This window comes from Cyclopterus lumpus, chromosome 20 (assembly GCF_009769545.1).
Source record: "Cyclopterus lumpus isolate fCycLum1 chromosome 20, fCycLum1.pri, whole genome shotgun sequence".
Classification (NCBI taxonomy): Eukaryota; Metazoa; Chordata; class Actinopteri; order Perciformes; family Cyclopteridae; genus Cyclopterus; species Cyclopterus lumpus.
Genome location: NC_046985.1, coordinates 17,779,647 through 17,799,796, shown reverse-complemented (window position 1 = coordinate 17,799,796; position 20,150 = coordinate 17,779,647). Strand labels below are relative to the sequence as shown.

Here is a 20,150-nt window from a genome sequence, read left to right as displayed (position 1 = left end):
AAAACACATATTTTTCGACTATACCTTGAATAGGGAAGGTAGAGCCGTAGTAGCACTTTAGTAGCACTTAAATGTCTCTTACTGATAGCACTTTGTAGTTTAACGTTATTGAAGAAATTGTACTTGCTTGATTCTTGTTGTTCTGAGTTTGGACTCATGGTTTAATGCACTTATTGTAAGTCGCTTTGGATAAAAGCGTCAGCTCAATGACATGTAATGTAATGTAATGGAAGGCAGGACCTGCTCCAGACACAGCCACGATCCATGGGAACATGGAGAGGCCACAAGTCACAACGACTCCGGGGAGGAAGCAGAGTTAATAAGGTGCAATGGAGGGATGTAAATTCATCCATAAGGAGAGAGAGAAGATGAGATAGGTGCTCAGTGTATCCTAAAACATCCCCCAGCAGCCTATAAGCCTATAGCAGCATATCAAGGGGCTGGACCAGGGCAAACCTGATTCAGCCCTAACTATAAGCACTATTAAACAGGAAAGTCTTAAGTCTATTCTTAAATGAGGTGACTGTGTCTGCCTCCCGGACTGAAAGTGGAAGCTGGTTCCATAAAAGAGGAGCTTGATAACTGAAGGCTCTTGCTCCCATCCTACTTTTTAGGACTCTAGGAACCACAAGTAGCCCCGCATTTAGTGAGCGCAGCTCTCTAGAGGGGCAATATGGTACTACAAGCTCCTTAAGATATGATGGTGCATCACCAATCAAGGCTTTGTAGGTGAGGAGAAGAATTTTAAATGTGATTATTGATTTTACAGGGAGCCAGTGCAGAGCAGCTAATACAGGAGTAATGTGATCTCTTTTCTTAGTTTTTGTGAGTACACGAGCTGCAGCATTCTGGATTAACTGGAGGGATTTAAGAGACTTATTAGAGCAGCCTGATAATAAGGAGTTGCAGTAATCTAGTCTGGAAGTAATAAACGCATGAACCAGCTTTTATGCATCGCTTTGAGACAGGACGTGCTTGAAATCTTGTAGAAAACTCATCTACACATCATTCTTATTGCCAGATTTAGAGCCCACAGATTCTGTGAAATACTGTACACACTGAACCCGAATTCAAGACTTCTATTAAAGTGTGTCATTCTCAGAGTGTTTAAGGTCAGCCTCACGTTGTGCCATTAAGAAACTAAAGCTGTTATCAGTCAGCCGCCACCTCTGCCCAACCAATTACAATGAGACACCACATCATTCACAGATGTAGCCGTCACACTGAGTGGAGAGGAATGAGTTGTGGCTGTGAATTCTAAACGCCCTTCTAAAGTGGCGACTCAAGCAGGTTTTAATGCGGTGGTGACTGCTGGTGGCTTCACCTGGACCAAAGCACGGACCTCAGTGAGGCTTTTTTGTAGTCTTGTTGTTCAACAGAGAAACCGGTTCCACTGAACCACTGATCACCTACATAGATACTACAGCACTTCATCGGCGACAATGCAGCTGGCCACGTTTGGCTGTTTTGTAGCTTTGTCGCTCGTAGTGTGAATGTGGCATTGGAAGTTCATATTCCACACATATGCTTTTGGGCTATTTAGCTTTTCTATTCAGCTTCTCAACAGCTCTCGACATGGCTGCGGCTGAGCAGGCGGCGAGCAGCTCTTCCAGCAATGTTGCCGCTGTTCGCTAACCTTCCAAGTTATTAGTTGAACCAGAGGTGTCAGCATATCCAACTTTGCCACCCATAATTAACACTCAGAAGTGGATGTGAGCAATATTTACAAATGGAAAACGTATTTAATTGCGATGAGTCGGATAAGACCGGACCGCGGCATCACAAGCACTCATCCCTGAATCTAACTAAGTCTCGCTCAAAGCAGAAGGTGCATGGCCTCTCAATGCAATGAGACAGAACTTTGTAACGTCTCATGTTAACTTAGCCAAGTGTGAAAAAGTCTCGCTTTCATAGAATAGAAAGTGATTTGTGGGGTTTTCCCCGAAGATGGAGCATTGCAGACTTATTTCATCATGTCTTTCTTTGACAAGGTCACTAGAGGGCACTAAAGTCATAAAGTTGATCAGCTTTAGTCAGTAAACATTACCCTCTGTCCCTCACCAGCTCAGGCTCAGTGCTCTTCTATGCACTTTTCATGAGGGGGTGAGCTGCTCTGCTCTTATTCAAGACGCAAACTCCATTCAAAAGTCTGGCCATTTATGATGCCTGAGTATGATTTAGAGCCCATTAGAAAGCTTCTTTAGAGTTCCCCGTCAAAAGGAAGCCATAAAATATACATGCTTTGTCTTTATCTAATCTAAATTCAATCTTTTCAGTCTGATTGTGCTTGTCAGATGGTATGACACGAAGATTGGAAGATGATTGGACAACATGTACAAAAGCAGAGCACTTAGCAAAGAAAGTTAGAGACACGGCCTTTATTCACATATCATTAGCGTCATGCAGCTTTTAGTTTTCGTCTTAATAACTTATTGTTTAATCACTCAATGCACACAAAACCAAATGCTGAGAAATCAGAGAAATAGATGGAAGGTTGGTGCAGATATTCCTGAGGCTAAGACCGAATTTTAAATGGATGCATATTAATGTGATATAAATGGTAATGGGTGGTAACATTATTGATCCCATGCAGGGGGAATGGAAGTGCCACAGATGGCAGAGTTGCAAGGGCGGATACATTGTAAAGATAACTAACTAGAAAGCACAGTTGCCAGGCGCAAGTGTTGGCAACTGTGCTTTCTAGTTAGTTATCTTTGGCATTGTGTTTTCTGCATTCAGTCAGAAAAGAAGGGGTAAACAAAAACACAGGACTTTCACCCAGGAGGCAGCTGTTCATGTCCCGCTTCACCAAAATTAAACATTGATTTAAGGAGCAGTTATTTATTTACTTTAGTTACAGTTGTTACGTTAGATGGTTATGTTACGTTGCGTTACTTTGTTGCGTTACTTTGTTGCGTTACTTTGTTGCGTTACTTTGTTGCGTTACTTTGTTGCGTTACTTTGTTGCGTCACTTTGTTGTTGCGTCACTTTGTTGTTGCGTCACTTTGTTGCGTTACTTTGTTGCGTCACTTTGTTGCGTAACTTTGTTGTTGCGTCACTTTGTTTTACGTTTTTATTTTAGAACAACCATGATCTTTTTCTTTTGTTGCCTAAACTAGATTGATATGAAGCGTATTTATGAAATGTATTTTTGGTTCAGAAATGTCAACATATCCCAATCTCCAGTTTTAAGTTTTCTTCAATACAGCATGATGTTTAGTAAATTATGGTCTATTTAGATTTAAACAGACCATAAAGCAGGGGATGCTTTAAAGTGGGCTTACTGTGATAGGCTGCTGTGATTGGTAACTTTGGTTCATTCGTTGCAAAGATCCAAGATGGCGACTTCTAAATTGCCCAACTCAAGGCTTCAAAACGTCAGTCCACAAACCATCATCATCACATCACCATGACTACGTCTACAAATCTTTATATAGTCTAAGGTTGAACTAGAGTACCATGTTCATTTTGAGCATGAATCAGGCATAACCACTAAATATAAAGGCACTAAAACAGAAATAGTAACAAAAGATGTACTGACATGACAAGTCCCAGCTGAAGTGTGGAGACCAGGTATCTTGGATGGTAAATGGTCACATTCTCAACACACAGTAACGTGGTGTTCTTCTGTTGTGACCCACAGGCCACGGGTCGTCCTTCAAGATCGACTGCCACACCTGCTCCTGCTTCGCTGGAGACACCATCTGCTCCACCAGAGAGTGTCTCGACTTCGACAGCTCCGAGGAGGACCGCAGACACTTTACCGGTCCGTGTGTGTGCGCTATTTTTCATGGTGCTAACTAGCTACACAGGAAGACTACGTCCCCACTCCATCCATCCCCTCAGCTCACAGAACTGCACAACAGCAAGTCTGTTCCAATCGCAGTACAAGAACACTAGGAATACGTTTTTTTTAATCCAATTAATAATAAAGTAATAACTGACAGATTTATCAATGATCAACATAGTTGTTAGTTGCAGCCTAGGTGTCATCATAACCAATAGCACCAATTTCCTTTTCAGCTGAAGCTCTCTTATTGTAGCTCATCCTGACCGCTGTAGTGGATCCCATGAATACCTCCTCCCCGTCACATCAGTGCTCCTCTCCCCCTGTCCTCCTGCAGGCCTTCCCTGTAGCTGTCCGGACCGCTTCGTCCCAGTGTGTGCCTCTAACGGGCGGACGTATCCCAGCGCCTGTGTGGCCCGCTGCATGGGCTTCAAGGACCATCAGTTTGTCTTCGGCCTGTGCCGCCTCAGTAACCCTTGCACCGGCAAGCCCTGTCAGAGGAACCAGAGGTAGGTGGAGCTGCCGCTGGTGCTGAGCACCGTTTTCCCCTCCCTTTCTATCTGAGTTGCTGTTTTAGGTTGCTGTGGTCCGTGTTGTTAAAGTTCACCTGTTGATTTTTGGACTGCCGTTTTGAACCCTTGAGTTTGGCGTTTTGGCCGTCGCCATTTTGGTCATTTTCTCATAGATTTCTATACAACCAGAGGAGTCGCCCCCTGGTGGTCAGTGCAAGTTTATGCAGCAAGCATTCCTCGCTCGCTGGTCCAACTGGCTTTTGAGACTTTGGCTAGCCGTGCCGTCATCGTAAATCCTCGTACTTGAGCGCTCATGTTAACGCTCACTGGTTGCAAACGGATTCGTTCAGCTCACCATCCACCAAAAACACGAGGGGGGCGTTCAATGAGCTACTCTTCTACAGCTCATGGACACTGGCAGTGGTTCAGCAGGGGTTCACTGCACACAAGACCTTCATCAATATGCTGTTTGTTACTCCATTACATTCACATCCTCATCATCCCTCATCTCCACTCCGCCCGCGAGCTTTGAACCTTCACTTATGGTCGAGATGCTGACAGGAATATAAATCTAAGGAAACACAGACGGCGTCTATATTTTCAGCCTCTGACAAAAAGTATTTCTTATGATATTCAAACACCAAAGGCCATTTTTTAGTTCTCTATTTAGCTTAACAACAGGGAGGCCTTTGCATGAAACAAGCCTCTGAAGTTTTGAGGGATTTAAGGATTTGTGTTTTTGTGTCTCATACACACCTGTTATAGAAATGAAAGGCAATGTGGCCATTCAGTGCCAAACAGATTTTATTTAAGGGCACAGCGGAGGTCCAGGCGAGTGGTGCTATGAAGCTCACAGACGGACCCGCTCAAAGAATGAAGGCGTGAAGGTGACCTTCTACCACAGGTTGCAGAAAAGTCTGTGGGTCCATCACGACAGGCCCTCGAAAAGGGTAGTTTGGGTTAGATTAATGCTCCAAAACCACATGGTTATGGTTAAAAGAAGGAGGTTAATCCTGGAGGTTGTCTAGGGGGACGTGTCGTGAAGTTAAGTGGCCATGTTGTGTAGCCTGGAGCCCATTCCCGATCTCCAGACTCATGGACCCATGGACTTCGAGGTGCGTTCCCATGAGGGACTGTCAAATTAGCACATATTTAATGAGATAATGCCTTATTTTCATATTACTTATAACTTTTTCAGGAAACTTGTAATACGATAAATAATTGTCTTAATGTAAGTACTCAACTGGGGAAGTTTCATGGTGACCTTTATGAGCTACGTACATTCATGAGCATATTCGCCCGGGGTGAATACACAGACTATTAGTCGTGTGGTGCTTCTCCCCTGGTGTCCTTGCGTCCTCGTGTCGTGGTATAGACAAACGTATGAAGTTATATTGTGTGTGTGTGTGTGTGTGTGTGTTTCCAGGTGCATCCCGAAGTATCGCGTGTGTCTCAGTGACTCGTCAGACTGCCTGCAGTACGAGTGTGTGGGCCGCCCGGGGGCCTGCGATAAGAGCAGCTTGGAGCCGGCCTGCGACACCGACGGCCTGGTCCACCCCAGTCCATGCCAGCTGCAACAGGCGGGGAAAACCCTGGCCTACATGGGTCACTGCCAGGTGGGTTACACAACTCTTTCCATATTACAAATGTGGATAAATTCAAAATCTAAAATGATTTTTAGTCTCATGTCACATTATCGATATATTTATATTTTACATATCCATAGTAATCCATTACACTTTCATGTAGTTGGGGGACTTGGGAGACAAATTATGAAAATGTAAGAAGCAGAGGCTGAGATGTTGTGAGGTTTAGTCACTTTTATGGTTATATATATATATTAACATAATTGAATCTTACCTTTTGTCGACTCATGTGTTTTTGTTCTTTTTCTGCTCATTGATCCCCATCTTTTTAAAATGTATTTATCTCTAGACAAATAGTAAAAACAACAAGACTATTGGATGAGATACATTCAACTGTCACTTAATTGTTGTTTCAGGTCAGCTTGTTGTAATTTCTTAGCTGTAAATAGAACATATGGCACTAATCCCCATTGTAGCAATTGAGAGAGAGAGAGAGAGAGAGAGAGAGAGAGAGCTTGGATTAGAACAACCTAATAAACAGCAGTCTTATATTGTTGTTATTTAACCTTTCTGATGGACAACTTAGTCTACATCGGGATGTATTGATGCCCACTGATAGAGATAGATAGATTGAAAGCACATGAGTTATTTTTACATTTTTAATAACGGTTTTAATTCATAGGCTGATATTTAAACTCGGCCGTGTATTATGATTCATTGTGAGAAACCCCCCTCTCCCATTTATGGATAATACATTTGCTCGGCGTGCTCTGCTCTCAGGATGCCTGCAGGAAGCCTCAGCAAGTCTGTGGCCATAACGGAGAAACCTACATCACAGTGTGTGACGCCTTCACCGACCGCGTGGCCGTGGACTACGAGGGGCCCTGCCACGCCGTGGGGGCCATGTCTGACGGGGCCCCCGACTCTGCGTGCAGTGTGATTCCCTGCCCACCGCTGTCCACTCCGGGCTGCCAGCCCGTCACCCCACCTGGTGAGCGCTGCTGCTGCTGCTGCTGCTGCTGCTGCTGCTGCTGCTGCTGCTGCTGCATAAAAATCCCAATTTGAAGACTCTTTTTGTCAGAGAAGGCTCTCCTCACTGAGAGGGTTCCTTATGATGAGTCTACATCATCAGTCTCTGAAGGGTTGTATTGAATTAATCCATCACCTCTGACCTCTTTCCAGGAGCCTGTTGTCCGATATGTGCCAGCATGCTGCAGATCCTCTGGAACAAAGAGCAGATGAACACTTTCTCTAAGGTACAGACGGGTCACACTTCACCTCCTCGTGTGACGAAGCTGCCTCTTATTACACCTTAATAATATGTAACATAATTCATGTGCAGATTTGTGTTCTGCTGGCGGTATCATATGTAGTTACACATGTAGATCACTTGGGGAAGCTATAATTCCCCGACTGCACGGCAGGCACACACACACACACACACACACTGTGAAACCTTCAAAATAAGTCCACTGTAGCAAAGCAAATGAATGGAGTTGTCCTACCATGACCTAAACTGTGGATCGTGGGTGTCCCGGTCAAGTCTGTCAGTTTCCCCACACACCGCCTTGGAGGTACATAGTGGTGCCAATAAAACAAACACCAGCAGATTGCAGCCGAATGCTGAAAAACAAATATGCTGTGCCTCATATGGGCAGACCAGCGCTGGAGACGTACAGTATGTCAGGACTCTGGAAGAATCGGCACAGCGGAGTCTGAGCACAGAATGAGTGCAGCAGTAATGCGTGGGCTTTTTTCCTGAAATGTCACGTTGAAACAGTCAATGTACCGGTAAGAAGGCGTTTTTATCACTGAAAATAGCATCTGGCGATATCTATTCAGTGGCTCCGTGAGCAGAGAGACATACTGCCACGGCTGTCCGGAGGTTTCTTTTGGGTCTGCAGAGCTTCGTTAGTAAACAGCAGCGTTTTAAGGCGTTCTCCGGAGGCTTCCAGCACAAGCATCGAGGGGCTCGGACCTGTTGAACTGCACTAAAAGCCTGAGGCCCGCTGACGTCCAAACAGACACTGACACTTGGCTGCTAATAACTCCCACCGGCAACTCATTATACTATTATTATACTCAGCTCAATTATACGACAAAGCCCCTCTTGGCTGTCAGTCAACTTGGCTGTAATCCACGAGCACATCATATGAGGGCTCATCATTAAGCCTGCTAATACCAAACACAAGCACAGCTGATGGGATCTGCAGCAGCGAACATACATGAGTCGCTGCTTTCTTTTCTTCATTTTGTTTCACTTCATTCATTCATATCAATAAAGCGTTAGTGTTGGGTCCCACCTTCGATGTCTCCAGAGGGAGCTGTGTGAAGTCCTCAAGTGATGTCACGTGAGTCAGACGAGTTTTTGACAGCGAAATAAAAATCAGGAGCAGAGAGAAAGAAGTCTCTGCCTCAGGCTAAGTTAGCCGCTACTAGCATAACGCAGCATCATCTCTGACCGAACTGTCTGCATTGCATTGTGGGGTAGACATGCTGAATCTGTGGAGTTTGTGTTCGTGACACGTCAAATATATTCATTATTGTGTTGTAGCTGAAATGTGATCAGTAACATTCTATTGAAAGTGACTTATTTTATGTTTGTATTTTTTAATTTAAAGAGCCAGTGTGGCGCATTTAGAGGGATCTGTTGGCAGAAATGGAATAGCAGATTAATAAATATGTTACCTGAGACGAAGAATAGTTTATATCAACATTCAGTGCCCGTCGCCGTTGTTTCTACAGTAGCCCAGAAAGGACAAACCAAACCCTGGATCCAGATCGTCTACCGTAGTTCTCCTACACACTTTTCAGTTAGTGGCAATCTGCAACCTCAGTCCCACACGCTGACCTTTAATTATTCATTTATTCAAACACCTTTTATTCATTTTCAGCACACTTAGTTCCACATACGCACCATCACATCACATGGCTGATAACGTCTTTATTATCTCTAGTTTGGTTCATTTTTTATATTCCGCTCCTGCCCCTTGATTTGAATGTGCCTCCTACTCCTCATCAAGTCCTATTACCACGAAGAGCGTCTGAGACGTGGGCTGAGATTGAGAGGTCGAGGAGCGGGGCTAGTTAACTCTCCGTGGAGATTTACGCTCACGCTTGCTGCTTATTGTAATTCCAGCCTCCAAATATCAAAGTAATTTGCCAGTTTAAGAAGAACAACGTATTGATTTGTGGAAGTTAGCCACACGCACTCCTATATGGACCCTGTCTGTCTGCTTTACCTTTATTTATCATGTTATGAATGGTTATGAATAGAAGAAAAGCTCTATTTACATTGTTTACTTTGAAATAGAGGAATTATTTCAAATGAAGAAAGTAGAGAGACACATTTCTGGGGCAAATAATAATCCAATGAAAGGATAATATTATAAAAGATAATACTTTTACACTACAATTTTCTGATACACTACTTTTCTCAGAAAATTCTTACTTTTTCTCTCACCGTATTACATCTTAAAATGACTTTTTCTACAGAAATAATAATCCTTGCTATTTAGTAGTCATTTTCAACATTGCCCTTGTGAACTAAGTGATGACTGAAGCCTTTAAAGGCCCTTTTCTGATTCTATGTTCAGCCAGCAGGTGTAATGGTTTGAATGAAATGAACATGCAGGAGTTTCTTCCCTGACATTTTAAAGCTTTGTCTGATACCTCCCCGTCTGTGTGACCTCTGACCCCTGGGTGCAGTTGAACAAGAACCAGCCGGTGACGGTCCACGACGTCCTGCAGATCATGCGTCTTCATGTCTCGGTGCCGCAATGCGACGTCTTCGGCTACCTGAGCATCGACCACGAGCTGGTGGTCCTCATCGCCCCAGTGGACCATCAGCCAACACCGCTGCAGGTAACACACACACACACACACACACACACACACACACACACACACAGACTGTCATGTGTATTTAGTTGCTTTTCACTGCAGTGTGTTCGACATCTTTAACATTTTTAAGTTAATGGTGATTCATACACAGTATGAACACACAGCTGTATTGTGCTCTGCTCAGCACCCACAGCGCTCCCTCTGGACATGAATATTCATACTGTGTTATCACAGTGGAAAATGAGGGGGAGGACTCATCTGTCCCCTTCACTGTCTCCTCCTCCACTTCATTTGCCTTATTATTAATGAGTGATAGTTATTTTTCATGCAAAATGTTCCCTACTTTCAAATCAAATGATCCATATCAATATGCTAAACTACCCATAATGCACCAACGCACCAATGACCTCTTTAATGAGTGTAATCTATCAGATCAAACGTCGTATCCATTGTATTAAGTACTTGTGAATAGTGGCCGTGTGTGTATGAAAGCATCGACACTGCACTGAATCATACTTTGCTTAAAGGAACAGTGTGTTAGATTTAGTGGCCTCTAGTGGTTTGTTGCAGATATGAACCAACTCAATACCCCTCAGCTCAGCCTGGGCCACCGCAGGCCTTCAGGTAAGGAGAGTTATCCCTTGGGTTTTATTACAACTAGGAGCTACTCTTATCAATACTCTGCTTTTCTACACGGCTAAATTATGCTTTAAACAAAATTAATCTAGAACAATAAGTAGAATTTCTAGAAGTTTCCAAAGAATGAAGAGCACAAACATCCATCAGTATCAGTCATTCCTCCGTCCTTTGTCCACTGTCCTTTGTTCTCTTCGCTCTGCCTTCTGCCCTCCGTCCTCCGTCCTCTATCCACTGCCTTCTGCCCTCTGTCCTCCGTCCTCTGTCCTCTGTCCTTTATCCACTGCCCTCTGTCCCCTGCCCTCTGCCCTCTGTCCTCTGCCCTCTGCCCTCTGCCCTCTGCCCTCCATCCTCTGCCCTCTGTCCTCTGCCCTCTGCCCTCTGCCCTCCATCCTCTGCCCTCTGTCCTCTGCCCGCCAGCCTCTGTCCTCTGTCCTCCGTTCTCTGTCCTCTGTCCTCTGCCTTCTGTGCTCTGTCCTCTGTCCTCTGCCCTCTGTCCTCTGTCCTCTGTCCTCTGTCCTCTGTCCTCTGTCCTCTGCCCTCTGCCCTCTGTCCTCTGTCCTCTGTCCTCTGTCCTCTGCCTTCTGCCCTCTGTCCTCTGTCCTCTGCCCTCCATCCTCTGGCCTCTGTCCTCTGTCCTCCGTTCTCTGTCCTCTGTTCTCCGTTCTCTGTCCTCTGTCCTCTGTCCTCTGCCTTCTGCCCTCTGCCCTCTATCCTCTGTCCTCTGCCCTCTGCCTTCTGCCCTCTGTCCTCCGTCCTCTGTCCTCTGTCCTTTATCCACTGCCCTCTGCCCTCTGCCCTCTGTCCTCTGCCCTCTGTCCTCTGCCCTCTGCCCTCCATCCTCTGCCCTCTGTCCTCTGCCCTCTGTCCTCTGCCCTCTGCCCTCTGCCCTCTGTCCTCTGCCCTCTGCCCTCTGTCCTCTGCCCTCTGTCCTCTGCCCTCTGCCCTCTGCCCTCTGTCCTCTGCCCTCTGCCCTCCATCCTCTGCCCTCTGTCCTCTGCCCTCTGCCCTCTGTCCTCTGCCCTCAGCCCTCCATCCTCTGCCAGAGGGTAGAAGGCAGAGGACAGAGGACAGAGGACAGAGGCTGGCGGGCAGAGGATGGAGGGTAGAGGACAGAGGACAGAGGGCAGAGGACAGAGATTATTCCTCCCATCTCTGTATTTAACCTGGTGCTGCTGCAGCCTGAATGTTAATACGACAGTGTTCAACTTAGACATGTGCAGTGATGAGAGGGAATTATTACAGGTCCAATCAGTGGTTTAGAATGCAGATTCAGTCACTGTCTAATTTCATATCTGCAAAACAATACAGGTAAGACAGGAGCTAGAGCTGAAAGCTGCTGCCTGATTGGAAAGTCTCTCTCTCTCTCTCTCTCTCTCTCTCTCTCTCTCTCTCTCTCTCTTGTCAAAAGTCAGTCTAGCTCACCCAGCATTGAATCTCTCCGTGTAATTACCTGAAACAAATAACATGCAGATCATCCACACCAGGTGGTGTCAGTAAATGAACGCTCTGTTTCCTTTAGCCTGATGGGAGCAATACACCCGCATGCCAAAACCTGCCGTTTATGCCTGGTATGAATAATGTCTCCATATTTTTAGGATATATTATTCATAGTATCTCTAAAATACTGTTTAATGTAATCCTTTGTATGTGTATGACCATACCGACGTGGTCTTTCGAGCAAACTATAATCTAACACTGAGGTGGTGCCCTGTTATTTTGAAGATTTTGTGTTTATCACTAAATTAAATAAATAAAAAACAGAACTGAAAATGTTCACTTAAGTTATTATTTGATTTTGTTTTATTTATACATTTTAATTATTATATTTATTATTGAATGACCGACTTATTGAATGAATGTGAGACTTCCTGTCACATTCTCAGAAAGGTCAGTTCTTTGTCGCCTTTATTTTGAAGTCTTGGTGTGGATGCCAAAACAACGCAGCGGCTGGTCTCCCCGTCTTTGAATCCAAGCGTATGAACACGTCTGTCGCTCCAGGCTCTTTCCTCCAGATATAAAGAGTACGTCACCACGAGCAAGCAGCTTTTTATTATACGCTCTCTCTTTGGCCTAAGAGAAACATTCAGAACTACAATTGATTGTAATTGTAAATGACATACAACTCATAATGTGCCTTTGAGTCATGACGGAGAACCATGTGAGGTTATTTGAAGAGGAAGAGGTTGACGTGTGCCACCCAGTAAGTGGGTTAAAAAGGACTCTATCTGGAGCTGAGACGTCTTCAGGCTGCGGTTTCAAAAATGATTCTGGTCTAATCTTAGACCAGAATCAGTCCATGCCCAAAAGCAACGAGCACACTGCAGATAGACTCAAGAATTTAATTAGGATGGAAAGAGAGAAGACAAAGAGAGACTGAAACAACAAGAAAAGACTTTGGATCGGAATCAAGTCCGGACAAACAATCTGAGGGAAATGCCATGAATTCCGATATCAAGGCAATTTTTTACATTAAAATAAGTTTTTTTTCTTCAGCACATCTTTTTAGAGTTGCAGGCGAAAAATATTGGCATTTTGAACAGCTTTCACAAGTTGATAACATCATAAAGAAAGTCAACACCAGAATGGACCTGATCAGCCGGACTTATTTGGCACTTTTCAGAATCGCATATGGGTCAGCATCTTGGGGCTGGCCGATATGGAGCAAATCTTGAATCCCAATATAGATCATTTCATATCCTGACAATGATAGGAATCACAATTTAGCATTTGTTGGGGTTATTCAACAAGTATACCCTTGTATGAATGCACTACATGACAAATGAAGAGCATTGAGTATCTTCTCATTTAATAAAAAACTTCACGTCTCTGATTCCTCATCCAGATAGGATATACAGATATAGATTGCATGTACAGATATAGATTGCATGTACATATATAGATTGCATGTACAGATATAGATTGCATGTTCATACCAAGGAGGAACATGCATCACTGTTTAATGACAAATGAAGGTTGATAGAAATAGAAAGGTATGAAAATATGAAAACAGTCTTACATTGCCCCCCCCCCCAGATATTTGGAGCGGCATTGCCTTAATCAGTGCGGTAATTTAGCAGAAAACATGTTTTGAATAAACATGACATTTGGGAGGAGATTTGCTCAGCGTTTCATTCTGCTTAGATTGCTTGTGCCTCCGCAGGTTTGCTCCTCGCTGTGCGTATGCCGCCTGAATATGAAAGTTATTCAACTCGTCTGGTGCAATCAGTTTTCCACGGCTATATTTTTGTTTTATCCGTGTAAAATATCCCTCCATTCGCCTCCAGCAACTTCTCTTGCTTCCCTCTTTAAAGCCCATGGCGAGAATGAACCCAGCGAGTCAGAGTGGCAGCTTTACATTGACTCATTTATGCTTATTTATATATATATATATATATATATATATATAAGTCAGGCAGACTTCCAGAAGGATCCGGGTAAGAGGAAAGGTAACCGGTATGAACTATAGAAGTTGTTGTGCTGCAGCGACAAAGGCCCCTCCATTGTCGAGTCATATTCCATTTGAATTATGAAAATAATGGAACACATTTCAACTACATTGTTTCAATAAAAGCAGAAGAATTACAAAATGTCACTGGGTTTATACAGAAGAAGAACACATACAAAACAACCCAGGTTGGCAGGGGTTGAGGGAAGGTTTCTTCTGGTGGCTTTTAGTCTGAGCTGTTACTAGGCAACAGCATATTCAACTTGTTTGAGAAGTAAAGTAATTTCCATCCCTGGGTTGATGGAGGTTGTGCCAAAACAAAGTCTCCGATTCTGAGCACCGCATACTTTGTTCCTGAAGTAAAACCATGAAAATGAATAAAGCGTTCCATGCAAAAGGACAAGCAACAACCCTGAAGCTAAACAACAGGGCTCAAAATGGCTTTTCAGTTTGAGTTATACCAAAGTCAACATGCAGCGAGGTACAGTCCAGATGGCCAGCAGCCTGTTTTAATGGCAACCAGGGGGCGACTCCTCTGGTTCTATAGAAGTTGATAGAAAATGACTCTACTTCTCTCTTGATGTATTCCCTCAGTAAACATTGTAAACGTGAGTTTTTGGTCTCAATCTCTAGTTTCAAGTCCTCTTCAATACGTCATGATACTCATTTAGTAAATTATGGTAATTTAGAGTCAAACAGACCATAAAGCAGGGGAAGCTTTAGCGCGGGGATACAAGGGGGACAGGTCGACACCACGGCTGGATTCTTTTATAATTTAGCATACTCTTTCTAGTTTTTACATTACATTTTCATTTCTGATGCTTTTATCCAAAGAGACTTACAATCCTACCTCTGATTGTAAGACAGACCTGATAACCACTGACCCACAAGATTACCAACCAGAGCATTATTTGTAAGACTTTGGTTGCCTTAAAATGTCTTATTCAGTTGTACTTCGTTTCATCCTCTCATGACACATCTGGTTGCAAAAAAACAAGATGGAAATGGAAAAAAATGCCCAAATTGAGGCTTCAAAACACCAGTCCAGTGCTGAGCGAGCTCTCCTCTTGTTTCCAGATCGAAGCCTGCAGCACGGAGGCCGAGAAGATTGATTCCCTCATCAACTACGCCAGCCCCACGCTGGTCTCCCACGTCCCACTCTCGGCGTTCCTCGCGTCCGAGATCAAGACCTCCCACATCCGCTCGTCCGGGGCCGCTCCGCCCTCACCCCTGCCCCCGGGCCTGTGCTTCCTCCTGGGGCTCCTCATCGCTGCAGCCCCTGTCCTCCACCAGGTTTAAGAGCTTATTATTTCCCACCCGCCCAGTCCCTCCCTCACTAACTCTTGAGTGTTCCAAAGTACCCCCCCCCCCCCCCCCCCCCCCCATAAGGTGAGTGTGTGTTTGGGTGGTCATGAGCAAGAAGAAGCGCCGGCGACAATCATTCCTATTGACTCACCTGCGTGTCAAACAATCAAAGGCGTCGGGAAAAGCTATTATTGTGAAAAGATTTTGTATGAACAGTGTTATTCAGTGGATGAGTTCCTCACTGGGTTTCCCCTCCACTGGTGTGTGTGTGTGTGTGTGTGTGCGTGTGTGTGTGTGTGTGCGTGCGTGCGTGTGTGCGTGCGTGTGTGCGTGCGTGTGTGCGTGCGTGCGTGCGTGTGTGTGTGCGTGTGTGTGTGTGTGCGTGTGTGTGTGTGTGCGTGTGTGTGTGTGTGTGTGTGTGTGTGCGTGTGTGTGTGTGCGTGCGTGCGTGCGTGTGTGTGCGTGCGTGCGTGTGTGTGTGTGTGTACGTGTGTGACCTTTAAGAAGCTTTTGACTTCATACCAGCAGTGTTTATCCATTAGTCCCAGCAGCAGGCTCTCCTCTGAAAGCTGTTAAGCGTGGATGTAAATTTCATGACTCACTCTGTCTTGTTTGATGTGTGTGTGTGTGTGTGTGTGTGTGTGTGTGTGTCCGTTTTGGAATTCAGAGACAGGCGAGTACAACACATCCCTGTCAGGCAGGGTTGCGCTCACACACAACACTTGGTGTCAGTCTCTGCTCCGTGTGATCCAGGTATTAGATGGAGTCTGATCAGCAATATTAACGTGCCGCTTGTCAGGGTGCATGTCCATGGACCTCGTGTTTTCAAACCTCTAACCTCAGCAGTGTTAGTGCCATGCTCATGGACTGAGCCAGCCTCCAAAGTCGGTCGCAACTACTGACCAAACAAAGTGCCGGAAAGTCAATCAAAAAGTTTAAATATTGAGGGAGCTGGTTGGTGATCCAGGATCAGTATGGGTTACATGTCACAGTTCAACCTGATGACATGAAGCTTTTCTCCAAAAACAAACCTGGTAACACTTTCTCTGAGGTGGTGCTCACGAAGAATCCTCAGAACACGATGCATTGTTCACATTGTTCCTGTGTGAAACCAAAAGAATTCCTTGCGTAATGATGTTGCGTAACAACGTTAATGTTCACTGAGATGGATCCCCCGTCTCCCCCTTCACAACTCTAAAAGTTGATTTATAGCGTTCTGAAATGAAGTGGAACCATTCGTTGTCTCCGCTTAATGTTGCACTGCATGCTAAGGAATGCTAAGGGCCTGATCAGTCTTTGAAGTTTACTACACCAGTTTAGTGTTAGAACTTCACAAAATCAGAGGAGCTGCACGAGAGATTTTCTTTTTTTGAAGGGAAAAAGGAAGAATCAACATGACACATCCTGACTTTTAGAGCCCTAGAATTCCCATAATTTAACTTGATAGACTTTTTTATTCGATTCTTGTTGTCTGATAAACGCTAGCGTCTTATGTTCATCGTCTCCAAGCTGAAAAAACCCTGTTGACGTCACTCGGACATCATCAGGGTTATTCCCCCAGAGCCACAAAACCCATTTCACGAGCCTCGTCGTACTCCCCCTGACGAGTAGAGTAACGTCTCTGAAACGTGTTGGAGGTCAGTAAGTGACAGTAAGTTGTGAGTGTGCCAGGAACACTGCTGGAGTATCTTCTGAGCACCACCAGAGATGAGGTGCTACCAGGACGTTCCCCAACAGCCAGGCCTGGACCCCCGCTCCCTCTGAGGCCAGTAGCTCTGAAGCGCATTAAAAGGGACGCTTCCTGTCTGTACATACAAACTAGAAGCCATTTAATTACTAAAGGACAATCAGCGAGTCGCTACCCACAATCCACTTTGGGTAGAGAAGATTCTCCAGTATGCCTCACGTATAGTGTCTTATATGAAGTAATAATGAAAAATGCAATAACTTTATATTTGTTAAGAAGTGTCTCTATATTTTATGTGTTTCTGATAACGGATTGAGATGATGATCACCTATGTGCCATGTTTTTTTTTAAGCAAATAACTTGTTATTCTTTATTGCATGATGACAATTATGAAGTGTTTTTACTCCAGAATGTACTACAGTGTGTGTTGTCCCGTCTCTATGTGTTTGTCTATCTGCCTGTACAGCACAATGTGTCGCCCTCTCTAACAGTATTACTGTGCTAGGCAGCTCTGTAGCGGAGAATTTGTATTATTATTATTAATATGGTTATTGTTACGTTTCATGTCCTCTGGAGCCAACATGAATGTGGTTACTTTTCAAGACTTCAGTGTTTGATTAGATTTCATGTGGCGCTAGAAAAACTTGTCTGTAAAGTAAAAGTTTTCTGCTTCTGATGAATTTGTTCTCAGATAAAAGAATAGTTCACCCTTTTGGGGGAAAGTGCTTTCTCTAGAGGGAGAAGACCAGATTGATCAAAATAAATTGAATGTGTGTGTGTCTGGATGTGGTGAGCTTAGCTCGGCTAGCTTAGCTTACACTGTGTTAAAGTTCACACTTCTAAAGCGTACTAATGAACACCTTGTTGCTGGAGAAACAGGAAAAATGCCAATTTGTGGTTTTAGAGGGGAGTCTTTATGGAGCTATAGTTTAGCTAACAGCTAGCTAACTAACATTAGCTTTGCTGGTTTCTTTCAAAATGTGCACGTCATTCTCATGTCTAAGTCGCATGACGATGAGCAACCTGCAAAAGCTTCTTGAATATAAATGTGATAGTTACATACATGATATGGTAATGAGGTGCATTGTTCTTGTATCACATGGTAGAGGAAATACACGTAATATGTTATTTCTTTCTAACCTGTTCAGACCATCCAAACTCTATTAATGGCTTCCGGTGAGCTTTAGAGGTATTTTTGTGAACTGAGGCTAGCTGCTTCCAGTCTTTATGCTAAGCTAAGCTACATGTGTCCTGTCTACAGCCCCACGTTCAACACACAGACAGGAGGTTGATATCTATCTTGTCTCGTCACTATAATGATCTTTTGTTCACTTGTATCATGTTTGATTCCTTTTTCCAAATTGTCTGAAGACTTCCTGGGAGTTCTTTTCTTTACATCATCATTGTGTTTGACTCTAAGTGCCATGAATTAAAAAAGGAATTTGAAGAATGTCAACAGGATGCATATATCATGAAATATAAAAAAAGAAAAGCAATACCACAAACAATAGAGTGTTTTTACTGTGTGTACAATCAAACTGCTTCATTCACACCCCGGAACCATAACATGGAGCCTCACTACTGGAAAACCCCCAAAGATGGCATTAGTCTTCTGTTTAAGCTTCTGGGGGAACACAAACAATGTCAGTCATTGCAGTTCCAGACCGGCCTGCTCTGTTGTATCATTTATGAGAAAGGTTACCCAAGCCTCTCAAAACTTTTCAAAATGTATGTGAACACAAAGTGTGCTCGAGGATCAAGACATTAATCTTTAATCCACCAAGATACAAATACAAGTCAGGAGTTATGTTCTCTCTCTCTCTCTCTCTCTCTCTCTCTCTGTCTCTCTCTCTCTCTCTCTGTCTCTCCCTCTCTTTCTCTCTCTCTCTCTGTCTCTCTCTCTCTCTCTCTCTCTCTCTCTCTCTCTCTGTCTCTCTCTCTCTCTCTCTCTCTCTCTCCCTCTCTTTCTCTCTCTCTCTCTCTTACTCACACACACTTTCTCAAATAAGCACATGAAGAGAATGATCAATGATGGAACCAATCAGGTGTAAATCCATTGCCTATAACAAGGAGGAACAAGAAATGTGATCCTTTTTAAGAACCTGGTTATTTCCAATATTGTATTTATATCTTATACTGTGCTGTATTTTAACTTAATTTGTCCTCACTTTAGGACCTTTTGCAGGTGTGCAGTGGATTGAACGTCAGGTAATCAACTACTGCCATGCGTGCACAGTAGACTAACTGTGGTGTGTTTAAAGGTTTTGTTAGACCTTAGTGCTGATAAAGGACTCATCTCTGTACTGGTCTTGTTAGACCTTAGTGCTGCGTTCGACACCATTGATCATGACATCCTATTACAGAGATTGGATCAGTCGATTAGTGGTGTAAATCCTATTTATCAGATCGATCTCAATTTGTATTAGTAAACGATGAAGCCTCAATGACCACCAACGTTAATCACGGAGTTCCACAACGTTCTGTGCTTGGACCAATTTTATTTACCTTATATATGCTTCCTTTGGGCAACATTATCAGGAAACACTGCATAAACTTTCATTGCTATGCTGATGATACTCAATTATATCTATCGATCAAACCAGAGGAGACCAACCAGCTCGCTAAAATTCAAGAATGTCTTAAAGACATAAAAACATAGATGACCTGCAACTTCCTGATGTTAAACTCAGACAAAACTGAAGTTATTTTACTGGGCCCTGAACACCTCAGAGATCAATTATCTGGTGATGTGGTTTCTGTAGATGGCTCATCTACAGAAGTGTTGGATGCCCTGGCATTTGTGTTCCTGATGTTAATCTAATTGAGCTTCTATCTATGCTTTGTTTGTTTGTCTTCTGAAATAGAAATGCCTCAAGTCCATCATGGTGTAATGCTATTCGATTATGAAAATTTAAAATGAGCAGAGCACTGATGTGTGGAGCAATAGTGCACCACCAACATTATTCCAGTTCCCAAGCTCCTCCCCTTTTACTGCTGCTGCATCGTGTGCCGAGAGGTGCCCAGGACGGCCAAGAAGAAACACAAACAAGCCAGTGTCAATGATGATGTCATAATGCCACAAGCCAGTGTCAATGATGATGTCATAATGCCAGACCGTCCAGTAGTTGCTGAGATATTCCAGTCTGGACCAAAAGAAATCCCTTTGAGCCGCGATGAGTGCCTCTTTCTCTTTACCTTCAGCCAAACCAATGAGCCAGCAGTACATATTATATTTCAACTCTGAGACCACAAATTATCTTCCAAGAGGAATTTTGTATTGTAAACTAAATGCAACAAACAACAGTGCAACTAATAACGGGGTGAATGTGGGTCAGTGGTAAGCAG

At 43.9% G+C, this 20,150-nt stretch overlaps 1 protein-coding gene across 1 annotated transcript in view; it reads left to right on the top strand.

Annotated features, from left to right (window-relative positions):
* Positions 1 to 15,112, top strand: part of reck (reversion-inducing-cysteine-rich protein with kazal motifs) — a 49,550-nt gene extending 34,438 nt beyond the window's left edge. Inside the window, 7 exon segments of the mRNA XM_034560599.1 lie at positions 3,645 to 3,767; positions 4,126 to 4,297; positions 5,727 to 5,916; positions 6,667 to 6,877; positions 7,069 to 7,142; positions 9,595 to 9,750; positions 14,891 to 15,112. Of these exon segments, the coding sequence (XP_034416490.1) occupies positions 3,645 to 3,767; positions 4,126 to 4,297; positions 5,727 to 5,916; positions 6,667 to 6,877; positions 7,069 to 7,142; positions 9,595 to 9,750; positions 14,891 to 15,112 (1,148 nt within the window).
* The last annotated feature ends 5,038 nt before the right edge of the window (positions 15,113 to 20,150 follow it).